Raw genomic sequence first — 14,354 nt, 5'->3', positions numbered from 1 at the left:
TGGTCAAGTTCTATATGCAGTGGAGTGGATAGTCTTCTCTGTGACCAGGAGGATAGATTTAATGATGACCTTGACTTAGCTATAAGTGGTGGAGTAGAGAGAAGTGGGTCATTTCTTGTGCCTACCCCTTTGCCCTTCTCTCCTTTCATTCTTATGGTGCTTGTATGACTGGGCTATGCTTGTCTTCTTGATGTTGTCAGATAAGGCTCCCCAGTCCTTATGCCTGGCAAGTCCTTCCTGGAATATCTGTGTGACCTAACATTACTTATCATTACTCGATAACCCAGCCCAGATGTTATCTCCAGTCACTTATTTTCTACTATATCGGAGTAATTTCCTGAGCTGAGCTTTTTATTGTTTGCTTCAGACATGGTCTTTGGATATATGTAGCCCTGACTATCCAGGAACTCTCTATGAAGACCACGCTGGCCTCGAATTCACAGAGCTCCCCCTGCCTCTGCCTCTCCCAAGTGGTGGTATTAAAGGTGTGAGCCACCACCAGATTGAGCTCAACTTTGAAAAGCAGTATTTTGTTTTGTTGCCTTAATAGATATGCTTCTGAGGGCTATGGGCGTGTTTCTCAATTCATGCAAGAAGTTAACACAGCAGTTAGAAAAGGATATTCTTATCCGGGCGATGTGGCACACACCTTTAATCACAGCACTTGGAAGACCGAGGCAGGCAGATCTCTGTGAGTTCGAGGCCAGCCTGGTCTACAGTGATTTCCTGGATAGCCAGGGATACACACAGAGAAACCTTGTCTTGAAAAACTAAACAACAAGGCTGGAGAGATGGCTCAGAGGTTAAGAGCACTGGCTGCTATCTTCCCAGGGTCTTGAGTTCAATTCCCAGCAACCACAAAGTGGCTCACAACCATCTATAATGAGATCTGGTGCCCTCTTCGGGAGTGCAGGTGTTACACGTGAACACAACATCGTATACATAATAAATAAATAAATCTTAAAAAAAAAAAAAAAAAAAGAAAAAAGAAAAACTAAACAACAAAGAAAAGATTATCTCTGATGTCAAACAAAGAAACACATGAACCAAATAAAAGTAACCAGCAATTTCTTTTTGCAAATAGGGTATGCCAGAACCCAAACCAGGCTAGCAAGTAGCTCATGTGACCAAGATACCTCTGTCTTTAATTCCTAACTAATATAAGGGGTTGTTGGCTGTTTCTCATTGGCTGAGGTTCAATATCACAGTCTACTCCTAATTTGCTAATTTGGAAAGCAGCTCAAAAGAAATGCAAAAAGAAAGAAGGCGCCATTATATTATGGGAGTGCAGCGTGGTCTTTGGGTAAACAGAAGTTGTACCAGTAGAGGAAATTAAAATATTTGAATGTCTAGCAAAGCACAGTGGTTCATGTCTTTTTGTTTTGTTTTGCTTTGCTTTTCAAGACAGGGTTTCTCTGTGTAACCTGGGCTATCCTGGACTTGCTTTGTAGACTAGGTTGGCCTTGAACTTACAGAGATTCCCCCTGCCTCTGCCTCCGAGTGCTGGGATTAAAGGTGTGTGCCACCATGCCCAGCTTGGTTCATGTCTTTAATCCCAGTTTTTGGGAAGCAGAGTTAGGTGGATCCCTGTAAGTTGAGAGTCAGCCTTGCCTACATCGCAAATTCTAGGTCAATCAGGGCTACATAGCGAGAAACTGTCTCAAACAAAAACAAAATAAAACAAAAAAATTTTAATGTCTTTTAAAGTTTGACAGTATGTGGAGAGATTATGGAATATTGGTCTTTGGCAGACTAGCCTCCTTTGATAGGGGAAAATAAAACAAAACATTTCTTAGTATTCCTCCCTTTTTGTTACACATTTTCTTTTTTTCATTTAAAAAAAAATTTATTTAATTTTAATTTATGTGTGTTGGTGTAGGGGTGTCAGATCTTGGAGTTACAGACAGTTATGAACTGCCATGTGGGTGCTAGGAATTGAACCAGGGTCTTTTGGAAGAGCAGGCAGTGCTCTTAACCACTGAACCATCTCTCCAGCCCTAAAGTAAATGTTTTTTGTTTTTTCTTTTGTTTTTGTTTTGTTTTGTTTTTAAGATTTACTTATTTACTGTGTACACAGTGCTCCACCTGCATGTACACTTGCAAGCCAGAAGAAGGCATCAGATCCCATTATACATGGTTGTGAGCTACCATGTGGTTGTTGGGAATTGAACTCAGGACCTCTGGAAGAACATATAGTGTTCTTAACCACACAGCCATCTCCAGCCCATTTTTTCCTTAAGATTTGACCATCCTGCTGACTTTCTATAAAGTCTCTAGAGACAGAAAGTGACTAGGGATCATTTGGTGAAGGTGATCTCCATGAGCCTGTAAAGGAGGCCAGTAACATAAAGAATTAACCCTTTAGCAGGGCTTAAGGTGATGCTGCCTTCGATGGGGTGTTCCCTTGGCTAGGAACTGACCTAGCCCCAATGGGAAAGTTAGGTTTCTACCCAGGCTAGGAGTCTATGCTCGTGATCAGAAGGTTTTGCTTAACAAGCTTCTACCTCAGCATTCTCCTGCTCTGAAAAGGTTTTTTTCCTAGAGTCATTTAGGAGCCAGATCAGAGATCAAAATCCTTTTGGCATGTGTGGAGTCTGGCAGAGATGAGGCTGCCAAGAAGTACAGGGATATTTCTGCCTTTTTATCCAAGAAAGACTGGTTACTTTTCTTTAGGGTCTTTTTACCCTAAACTTCCTAGCCAAATTTTACCTGCTATTTTCATCACCACTACCCCATGAAATAACCCTAACTGCTGTTATAGAATTGGGGCAATGAGTGATCTGGCTTCATCCAGTTGAATGGGGGTTGGGTATAGCAGTCAGGATATTCCCTCATTGGGTGTATCTGAAGGGCCTCCAGAGTGCATCGTTAAGTGGGGTGCAGTGGCGGGCAGAGGCAGGCAAGTCTGTGAGTTCAAACTTAGCCTGGTCTACAAAGTGAGTCCAGGCCTGTCTCAAAAAGCCAAAAAGAAAAAAGAAAGAAAAAAGAGTACATTCATACAATAAACATGTGTAAGGGCAGTTCTTGACTGGTGGGACCTGGAGAGAGATGTAAGGAAGAACAGGAGAAGCCAGAACACAGGATATTTTTAGATGCCCACGTCAAAGTGCATTAGAATGTCTTGATGGGTTGACAAGAGATTTCCTCCTCTTTCCTTTGGACTCCTAAGTTGCACCAGGGTCTGCTTTCAGGCACTTTGATAGCTGTTGGCTAGAGTCAGTGTGAAGATTTTTCCCTGTTGATTCTAGAAAGAGAAAAAGAATTTTAGCCATCATTTAATTTTCTGATTAAAATAATAGTAAGTCTGCTTTTTAGGCTGTAAGTAAGTATAGCAGTGAGCCAGCATCTGGAGTTTTCTATCTGGGTAACAGTTTTTTGTCAAGGAGAAAATCGCTAATGAGTTATGGTTGTCTAAATAACATTTCATATGGATTTACATCTAGTGTCTGGGGAGTGAAATCCCTTGGACTGTTAGAGAAACATACCAATCATTTAGCCTTTAATTTCACTTTCATCTCGGGTGTTAAGTCCATGCAGGGGCCTTTCCTTCAGCTTTTTCTTTTTTCTTTTTTTGTGTTGTTTTGTTTTTCAAGACAGGGTTTCTTTGTGTAGCCTTGGTTGTCCTGGATTCACTTTGTAGACCAGGCTGGCCTCAAACTCACAGAGATCCACCTGCCTCTGCCTCCCGAATGCTGGGATTAAAGGTGTGTGCCACCACGCTCGGCTTCAGTTTTCTTTTTCATTCTGGAGAAACATTCAGCCATAACTCAATCTTCATGTATAAATTCTTCCATTTTTCCATATTTCCATTTTTTTATTCTTCTAAGATTTCTATTTACTGTTTTTCTTTCTTCATAACATGAAGCATAAAAAAATAGAAATTTCCCATCTCTTGTGAGAATTTTCTTCGTGGGAGAAGACTAAGCAATGTCATTGACAAACCAGAGTTCACTGGGCAGGGTGGCACACACCTTTAATCTCAGCACTCAGGAGGCAGAGGCAGGCGTATCTCTGTAAATTTGCGGCCAGCCTGGTCTACAAAGTGAGTCCAGGACAGCCAAGACTACACAGAGAAACCCTGTCTCGAAAAACAAAAAAAAACCAACCAAACAACAACAACAAAAAAACAAAAACAAAAGACAAACCAGAGTTCAGTTTCACCAGAGTTCACCCTGAGGGACCAGTAAACTGATTTTATTGGGTTTACTTACAACACACGAGCGAGGAGTTACAGGGGTATGGGTGGCCTGAGAGCCACTATATTGCAGAGTCTTCATTCTGTATGGGTGGTGGCTCCTGCTTCTCCTTAGTCTTGCTCAGCCTGCATATTCTAGCTTTTCCCTTAGAAGCCTCTTGAAATTAGGACAGATTTGCATACAGGTAGCTGGGAGGAGTGGCTAGGTACTCCAGAATGATACTGGATATTCTTCTGTGAAGTGAAGGAGCATCAGCAGTCAACAAACCCAGCTAAGAGCTTTTCTAAGCAGACATTGCTGATCTGGTTAAGATGCCGTCTGTTTGGCGTAAAGGTAGTATTGTGGAACACCACCGTAATGAAAGGAAGCATGTGCTGTGGCTTATGATGAAAGCCACATCCATGCTACATGCTGTGCCCTGTGGTTAGGGCTGTGCCTTAGCACCTTGGTGAGTCAAACTGTCTAACTCTGTTCCAGGGGATCTCATGCCCATTTCTGGTCTCCTTGGGTACCAGGCACATATGAGTACATGTACATAAATGCAGGCACTTGCTCATACTGATAAAATTTAAATTAAACTTTAGACTTAACAAAATTAAAACAGAAGCCTTGAAAACAGCTGATGCTGTGTCTTGTTCTCTGTCACTGTCTTCTGCCTGGCTGGATCTGTCCTCCAGACAGTAGGTGCAGTACAGCTATTGGGTTTGCTCCCACATGGTCAAAATACTCCGAAGAGCAGAAAAGGGGGGAAGGGTGCATTTTTAACCTGTTTGATCTTCTTTGGTGTTTTTGTTTTTTTTGGGGGGGGGAGGGCGGGGGTTTGAGACAGGGTTTCTCTGTGTATTTAAGATGTGTAGCCCAGGCTGGCCTCGAACAAGTGATCCTTCTGCCTTCTCCTCCTCCAGCAACTCCTACAGGCATGCGCCACCACAACTGCATCTTACGTGGCACTAAAATGAGGCCCTTTGTTAGCCAAGCCAATACTGCATTGTACTCTCTGGGGTAAGTGCTGTATTGATCCATTAGTTTGCATTTATTCAATTAGAATACAAAAGTCAAGATCCTCAGTGAAATTCAATATATCACACTAGAAATAGTTCCTGTCCCTGTTTTCTTTCAAATGCTAAATTGAAGTTTCATACGAAGATAAATGACACTGTGATTGTATTTTGTGCTGACGAGCTGTCTGATGACTCTGGAAACTAGCATCAAACATCTTTGTGGGGCTGCTTGTGGCTAGATATTGAATCAGTTACTTTAGAAAATACATTTTAAAGTCGGGCAGTGGTGAGCACTCTGGAAGCAGAGACAGGTGGATAGCTGTGAGTTTGAGGCCATCCTGGTCTACAAAGTGATTTCCAGGATAGCCAGGACTGTTACACAGAGAATCCCTGTCTTGATAGAAGAAGAATAAGAAGAAGAAGAAGGAGGAGGAGGAGGAGGAGGAGAGAGAAGGAGAAGGAGAAGAAGAAGAAAGAAATTTTGAAACAAACCTTTTGAAATTATAGAGACGAAATAGAAAATTCAAATTACTCAGAATCTCGTTTTTGATTGCTCTTTCTGTCTTGAATAATGTGCTTTAAAAGTTGATTTTATTGTATATCCCAGTTTAACAAAAATAAGTTGTTTTAAACTGAATGTGGTGCCTTATACCATGTGCACATTATGACACATGCACACCCACCCACAAACACACCACCACCACTACTACTACTACTAATAATAATAATAATAATAACGAAAAGTTTTGAAAGAACTCGTGACAACCTTGATTTAGAAAATCTTAGGTGGGCTGGAGAGATGGCTCGGCCATTAAAGGCTAGACTCACAACAAAAAAATATAAGAAAATCTTAGGTGCCAGCCCCCTTCCTTTCTTTCATGGGTTCCCCTTCCTCCCTCCAACCCTCTCTTCCTGCCTCTCCACCCTGGACTCCCCATTCTGCATTATGGTCCATAGGATCAGATTCAGGGCCCTCGTGTTTGTGAGGAAGTACTATACAACTAAAGCTGCATGCCCAGGCTCCTCGTTTTCTCTGTAACCCTGTACTTACGATGTTCTGGGGTACCCCTGGCTATAACAAAGGTAACCTATATAAACAATTAGCACCAAAATAATTACCAAGATTTTATAATCATGCCTTAGTGAAAATAAAAGTTATATAAATCTTCAATAGGTATTTTTGCTAATTATTTATTCTTGAAATATTTTTAAAGTAACATTTGTAAGGCACCTTTTTTGTTCCTGAAGATGCAGTGATGAATAAGATCAGATATGTGAGGCTGGGTGTGGTGGCTCACACCTTTAATCCCAGCACTTGGAAGGCAGAGGCAGGCAGATCTCTGTGAGTTCAAGGTCAGCCTGGTCTACAAAGAGAGTTCCAGGTAGCCAGGGCTGTTAAACAGAGAAACCCTGTCTCAAAAAACAAAACAACAACAACAACAACAACAAAGAAAAAAAAAAACAAAGATCAGCTATGTGCTGGCTTCTTGGGGTTTACAGTAGATTAAAAGAAAAAGAAAAATTAAATCCTCAGAGTGATAGATTTATGTGACAGCACTTGATGCGCTTTGTTGAAAGATGCTTTCTTGGATTGTTTTTTAGAACTGTACATTCTAGTGTTTGGGCTTCACTGACCACTTTTAACCTTGGTTTCCTTTGTGAAGTCATCTTCACACACAACTTTGGGTATCCTGGGTCTTTGTTTTCAAACCTCCTTGATAAGGTCTCTAAGTGAAATTAACTATGACTATAAATATTAGTATACAGTAATGATTCACCAAGCTGCTCTGCAGATTTTCCCAGTTACCAAAAACAGCACTTTCCATTTCATGCAGTTTGTTCAATGCTCAGGACAGAAATTTAACTTAGCCTTTGTTCTGTCCTTGCTCTCACAGCCTTCCTCAGCTGTGTCAACAAGATTTTTGGCTCTTTTCCAAATCATATTCAAATCACTTATGTCCACTGTAACCATGCTGGCTTAACTGACAAGTCGCCTCCTAACTGGTCCTAGTTGGTTCTTAGCACCTTTGTCATCATCCCTGTTTACAGTATCTGTTGTCCACTTATTAGCCGGACTTATCTTTTTAAACCCCAAAGATGTGGGCAAAATGCTTCAACAAGAAGTGCTGGTTTCAGGTCAGCAACACGAACTGTAAAGATGAATCCCAGAGGGCAGGATGCTAGCAGAATAAGACAAATGATTAGAGGATGAAGCTCTACTCATGAAAATGTGCATATGGACAAATAAATAAAAATGAGGTTTGTATATGAAACAAGTCAAACTTTTAATTTGACTTTTAATTTGACTATCTGTGCATATAAACACATATATACATATAAAGGATTTTTGTTTGTTTAGTTTTTTTTTTTTTTTTTTTTTTTTTTTTTTATGTACACCTGCACACCAGAAGAGGGCACCAGATCTCATTATAGATGGTTGTGAGCCACCATGTGGTTGCTGAGAATTGAACTCAGGACCTCTGGAAGAGCAGCCAGTACTCTTAACCTCTGAGCCATCTATCTCTCCAGCCCCTTGTTTAGGTTTTTGTTTTGTTTGTTTTTGGTTTTGTTCTTTGTTGAGACAAGGTTTCTCTGCCTGTCCTGGAACTTGCTCTGTAGACCAGGCTGGCCTTGAACTCACAGAGATCCACCTGCCTCTGCCTCCCAAATGGTAGGATTAGAGACGTGCTCTACCACCTGGCTCATCAAAGACATGGTTTTAAAAGAGATACACAAAGAACAAGGAATTTCTTTATGCTCCTGTCTTGGTTACTTATTTATGTTAAACCATATAAAAATGTCCTCTTTACAAATAAATAGCCAGATAAGTGGTTCACCTGAATATACATAGATGTGTGTGTGTGTGTGTGTGTGTGTGTCTGTGTGTTACATACTTTCTTATACCAAACTGTCTGAGAGTAGATTATAAATAAAAGGCTGCATTATTTATCTTGAGTCAATAAAGTATTTCATACAACTACACACAAGTACCAAGTTCAATATAAGTTAATTAATTAACATTAATTTCTTATCATCATCCATATAGTCCCAACTTGCTTTCTTTTTTTAAGGATTAGTGTGCTTTCTGCTATAGAAGAATGTACCTATACCGTTGGCTCACTCTAGTGTTTTTGTTTTGTTTTGTTTTGTTTTTTCCCCTTTGTGGTTTAGCTTCTTACATCCGTGTTTGACAATAGCATCAAGACCTTTGGAGTAATTGAAAGTGACCCTTTTGACTGGGAGAAGAGTGGAACCGATGGCTCCCTAACTACCACCACCACCTCTGCCACCCCTCAGTTGCACACCCGCTTGACCCCTGCTGCAATTGGGTATGTCCTACACAGTTCAGTGAGTGATGCCTTTTCTGACTGTAAGAATTTCTTTTAGTCCAGCCTGAGTCCCTCAAATTGTTAAGTGCTAAGACGTGGGAAAGCCTTGAACATTTCCTTGAGTTAATCTTTTTCTTACTTAGGCTTTTGGAATTACTTAATTCAGAAAATAATAATGGTTCCTTCTATGAAATGGGAGCTTAGAGCTGACGTGACTTTTTGATTCAGAGGTACAGTAGGTTTTCTTCAAAATAGAGGGAGCATTTTTAAATATTATTTATTATGTATATAGTGCTCTGCCTTGATGTACACCTGCACACCAGAAGAGGGCACCAGATCTCATTATAGATGGTTGTGAGCCACCATGTGGTTGCTGGGAATTGAACTCAGGACCTCTGGAAGAGCAGTCAGTGCCCTTAACCTCTGAGCCATCTCTCCAGCCCTTATTTCTTAAGAATATATATAGGAGGCTAGGTAGTGGTGGTGCACACCTGTAATCCCAGCACTTGGGAGACAGAGGCAGGAAGAACTCTGTGAGTTCAAGGCCAGCCTGGTCTACAAAAGTGAGTCCAGAGCAGCCAGTGCTATTACACAGAGAAACCCTGTCTTGAAAAACCGAGAGAGAGAGAGAGAGAGAGAGAGAGAGAGAGAGAGAGAGAGAGAGAGAGAGAGAGAGAGAAGGGGGGGGGGGGGGGAAGAGAGAAAAAAAAAAGCCAAAACAAACAAAAGAGTATATATGGGAACCTAGAAAAAATGAGTTATAATTATTCTTTCTTTCTTCATCCTTTATTCGTTCCTTTCTTTTTTCTATTTATTTGTTTATTTGTTCTGGGGTTTTCAGGACAGGGTTTCTCTGTGTAGCCCTGCACCTCACTTTGTAAAACAGGCTGGCCTTGAACTCAGAGATCTGCTTGCCTCTGCCTCTCTAGTGCGAGGATTAAAGGCCTGCACCGCCATTCCACAGCATAGTCATTATTTTTTCTAACTGTATAGGAACAAAACATGTAAGCATATCCTTATTATGAAAGTTATTTAACTAATATAGAGTATTAGGAATTGTTATGGTGTGCTTCTGTCTATATTCTTTTTTTCTTTTTTTTTTTTTTTTTTTCATATTTATTTGCTGGGGTTATTTGTTTGTTTGAGGCAGGAGTTTTGCTATATAACCAATCTAACCTTGAATTTGCAATCCTCCTACTCTCATTCTCCTGCATCCAGAATTACTGGTGTGCCTCATTATGCCCACCACTTGCCCTCTTTCCCTCCCTCCCTCCCTTCCTCCCTCCCTCCCTCCTTCCCTCTTTCCCTCCTTCTCTCCCATCTTCCCTCCCTCCCTCTCTCTCTTTTTTTCTCTCTCTCCCTGTGTGTGTGTGTGTGTGCGCGCGCACACACACCTGCTCTGGGCATCCAGAGAAGTCAGAGGGGAGTGTCAGATTCCCTGAAACTGGAATTATAAACATTTATAAGCCACCATGTGGGTTCTAGGAGCCAAACCCAACAGTTGCAAGGATAGCAACTGCTCTTAACTGTTGAGCTATCTCTCCAGCCCCTATTTCCATTTTTTAATGTTTTTATCTTTTACTTATATTAGATCCTTTTCCTTTTGAGTTTTTGGGGTTCTGTTGTTGTTGTTTGGTTTTTCCAGACAGGGTTTTTCTCTGTGTAGCCTTGGCTGTCCTGGACTCACTTTGTAGACCAGGCTGGCCTCGAACTCACAGTGATCCACCTGTCTCTGCCTCCCGAGTGCTTGGATTAAAAGTGTGCGCCACCACCTCCTGTTGTTTTTTTTGTTGTTGTTGTTGTTTTGGTTTTTTTTTTTTTTTTAAGGTAAGATTTCGCTATGCATTCCAGACTGGTTTTGAATTCACTGTGTAGCCTAGACTGGCTTTGGACTTGTGCTGATCCTCCTGCCTCAGCCGCTTGAGTGCTTGCATTACAAGTTTGTGCCACCATACTGCTTTTTGTTTTAATTTGGATAGATTTTAAGATTTATTATTATCTTATGAGTGTTTGCCTACATGTATATATGTGTGCCATGTTCCTGCCTGTTGCCTGTGAAGTCTAGAAGAGGGTGTCATATCCCCTGGGACTGGAGGTACAGATGGGTATAAGCCATCTCTGCAGCCCCTACTTTCTTTTCCTTCTTTTTTTCCTTCTCATCCTTTCTTTTTCATAGGTGTTAGCGATGAATCCAGGGCCACGGCACATGCTGGCCAAATTCTGTGCCAGCTGAGCTAGTTTCCACCCTTCCTTTTAGTGTTCTTACTTTTCAACATGCCATTCTTTCCTTGGTGAGGAGTTGCTTCTCTCCTTTTGTCAAGCTCTAAATAAGAGAGTTTAGGACAAGGGAAAACATAATATGAAAATAATAAAAAATTAGGAGTAAATACAAAGGAGAAACCTGAGTCATGTGGACGAGAGGATGGGGACGAGCCCCTTGTGTGTGATACTGTATAACCCTGAGGAAGCTGGGACAGCTGCGGTTGGCTCCTGAGGAGTAGAGAAAGGAACTAGGAAATGGAGAAGTTGTAGAGCGGGAGAGGAATGGGCATGGGGAGGGTTTGCAACATTGAGGGATCAAAGTGTGAAGAAGGTCTGGTCAGGAGACTAGCCTTCCAGGGCTCAGTTTATCTCTGATCTTTAATCATTTGTCTGTTTGGACTCCTTCAGGCCAGACCACTTCTTCACTCTGTTCTTGTGTCTGAACTGCAGGGGTTGCTTTACTAGACTGTGAGGTTTTCTTGTGAGAACCATGGTCAGTGAAGAATTAATTTTCTAGAGTATTTACCTACAATATTGACAAAGCGATCACTAAAAATTGACCAGCTAAGGCAGAGGAGGTAGCAAAGGCCATGACATTACTGGTGCTCTCAGAAGGAAATGAAGCGTTCTCAGAACAGTCATGCCATGGTAACAGGTCTCCTTTAGTGTGGTTGTCTGAGAGGGTTTCCTCCTTTGTTTGTTTGTTTTCAAATTTTTGGGGTGTTTTTGTTTGTTTGTTTTGTTGGGAGACAGGGTCTCATTATATAGCTCTGGCTGACTTAGAACTTGCTATATTTTAGAGCAGATTGGCCTTGAACTCACAAAGATCTACCTGCCTCTGCTTCCCAAGCACAGGAACTAAAAGTGTACGCCACCATGCCTGGCAAGGTTATGCTGCTCACAGTAATGCCATATGTCAACATAGTCCTCTGAAGACTGTTTTCCTATGTTCAGACATTTCAGGTTACTTGTTAGAAGTTTCTTTGTTTGCTAAATATTATGTTCAGCCAGAATTAATTTTTTTAAACACTAATATTTATAGAGAATAGAGTTATCAGAGGCCTTTTGAGTTAGGAAGTGATGACTAAAAACTAAAAGGCTAAGTGATGACAGCTATGTAAATAGGACCTGGAATTCATTCAAAAGAAATATGGATACCAAGCATGATGGCATACTCCTGTAACCCAGGAATTGGGAAGATCTCGTAATCAATCCCAATGTGGGATCAAAGTAAGACCCTCTCTCAATATAAAGGAAAAAAGAAATAGATATACAAATACCCATTCGTATTTTGTATTTTTCTCATGTAGAACTGTATGAATTCTGTAATTTTAGAATTTCTACTTTCCACGGACAGAAAACCAAAGAGGTTTTTTTTCTCCTTTTTTACTGCATGGGGCCTTCCTTACATGTAGTAGGAGCTTAGTGAACTCTGTAGTGAAAAAGCAGTGCACAGTGCTTTGTTTCACTTGGGTGATTTCTTTGTCTTATTGATCTTTTATCAGTTGGTTTTGATTTTCATTTCTGTGGTTTTGTAGGCTTTTTGTTTTGTTTTTTTCATTTGGTTATTTAGTTTTTTGAGACAGAGTTTCTCCATGTAACCCTGGCTGTCCTGGAACTCACTCGGTAGACCAGGCTGGTCTTGAACTCACAGAGATTCACCTGCCTCTGCCTCTGAGTGCTGGTATTAAAAGTGTGCACCACCATGTCTGGCCACATTGGAAATTCTAATTTCTCACAATTTAGTAGAATTGACATAAAATTAGTGTTAGAAGAGTTTTGCTTTACTCTTAATTATGTATAGACTTGTTACTTAAATTTAGAGATAAAATGTAGTATGGTCTAATGGTAACATTTGATTCTGATCTTTTGAAGTTTTCTGGTTCCTTCCCTTTACTTTTCAGAATTGCAAATGCCACCCCCATCCCAGGAGACTTACTTCGAGAAAATACAGACGAAGTGTTTCCAGATGAGCAGCTTAGTGACGGAGAGAACGGTCTGCCTGTGGGTGCATCACCAGATAGACCGCCTGGGTCTCCGGGGCACCCTCGCCCTCAGGAAAAAGATGTCTGGGAAGAGATGGATATCAACAAGAACAAGATCAAGCTTGGAATTTGTAAAGTATGTAACTACACAGTTGTGTGTGTGTGTGTGCGCGTGTGTGTGTGCGTGTGTGTGTGTGTATGCACACGCACACAAGTACATTGTCCTTTCTACCATGTTAGTCCTGGAGATCAAACCCTGGTTATCCCAGTCTCAGCCCTCCATAGTCGAACCAGGGAAGACCTCCCAAACTGTTTATCCAACAGCAAGTGCTCAGCGCTGAAATCATATACACACATACATACACATATACATACATATATACACACATACATACACCCTATACATAGAACATCGTATGGACCAAGCAGTTGGGGGGCAAGGGTTCGTGGGGAGAGTTAAGGGAAGAGAGGGAAGGAGGCAAATTGTGTTTGTGTTGTTTGTTTGTTTTTTGGTTTTTCGAGACAGGGTTTCTCTGTGTAGCCTTGGCCATCCTGGACTCATTTTGTAGACCAGGCTGGCCTCGAACTCACAGCGATCCGCCTGCCTCTGCCTCCCGAGTGCTGGGATTAAAGGCGTGCGCCACCACGTCCAGCGTTGTTTGTTTTTTTGAGGCAGAGTTTCTCTGTGTAGCTTTGACTGTCCTGGACTCGTTTTGTAGACCAGGCTGGCGTCGAACTCACAACAATCCACCTGCCTCTGCCTCCCTGAGTGCTGGGATTACAGGCGTGTGCCACCATACCCAGCTGATATAACTGTATTAATTAAAAAGATAGAAAGAAACTTATCCACTAAATAATCCCACCAGTTTATAGTTCTCAATTTTGAGTGTAAAGTAGAACAAAGTATCACTATTTTTTAATTTTTTAGATATTTTTATGTATATAACTATTTTACCTGTATGTATGTATGTATGTATGTATCTGTGTGTATGTATGGATTTGCACCAATGTGTGTCTAGTGTCTCTGAAGGTCAGAGGAAGGCATCCAGGTCCCCTGGACTGGAGTTTTGGATGGTTATGAGCCACCATGTGAGTGCCAGGAACTAAGCCCAGGTCCTTTGCAAGTGATCTTCTCTGCTGCCTCTCCACTGAGCCATCTTTCCAGCTCCAGTGATAATTACTTTAAATATTTGAAATTATGATATTTTAGCTAATGTGGTACAAAGTGCTCAGGTTTAGGTACCAAACATTAATTTTCAGTGTGTTTTTATGGGAAAGATATAGGTATTTAAAATAAATAAGGAGGGGAAGTATGACTTAGTGTAGAGCACTTGCCTGGCATGTATAAAGCACTGGGTTCCATCTCTACTACCCACCATAAAAATACAGAAGAAAGGAGGAGGGAGGGAAAATATGAAAAGCAAACAAAAGAAAGAAGTTGATCATCTTTCCAAATTATGCGGCAGAGCTCTGTTCCCTTGACTGCTTAGTGGAGCTCTGCGCACGGCCTTGGGAACTGTCTAATGCGGTGAAGCGTCCACAGCCAGGAAGTGAGAAGACCACAGATCACACTTTATCATG

At 41.3% G+C, this 14,354-nt stretch overlaps 1 protein-coding gene across 6 annotated transcripts in view; it reads left to right on the top strand.

The window, feature by feature from the left end:
* Ttbk2 (tau tubulin kinase 2) overlaps positions 1–14,354 on the top strand; it is a 115,731-nt gene that overhangs the window by 87,362 nt on the left and 14,015 nt on the right. For all 6 annotated transcript variants that reach the window (XR_007830520.1, XM_051144447.1, XM_051144448.1 and 3 more), the window contains 2 exons: positions 8,369–8,526; positions 12,693–12,909. Coding sequence is in view for 5 of the 6 variants with exons in the window: in XM_051144447.1 (XP_051000404.1) it covers positions 8,369–8,526; positions 12,693–12,909 (375 nt within the window). In the remaining variant the exon portion in view is untranslated. The remainder of the gene's footprint in view (positions 1–8,368; positions 8,527–12,692; positions 12,910–14,354) is intronic.

The sequence above is a fragment of the Acomys russatus genome, chromosome 4, assembly GCF_903995435.1.
Source record: "Acomys russatus chromosome 4, mAcoRus1.1, whole genome shotgun sequence".
Taxonomy (NCBI): domain Eukaryota; kingdom Metazoa; phylum Chordata; class Mammalia; order Rodentia; family Muridae; genus Acomys; species Acomys russatus.
Note: the sequence above shows the minus strand (reverse complement) of the source record. Positions and strands in the feature narration are given on the sequence as shown.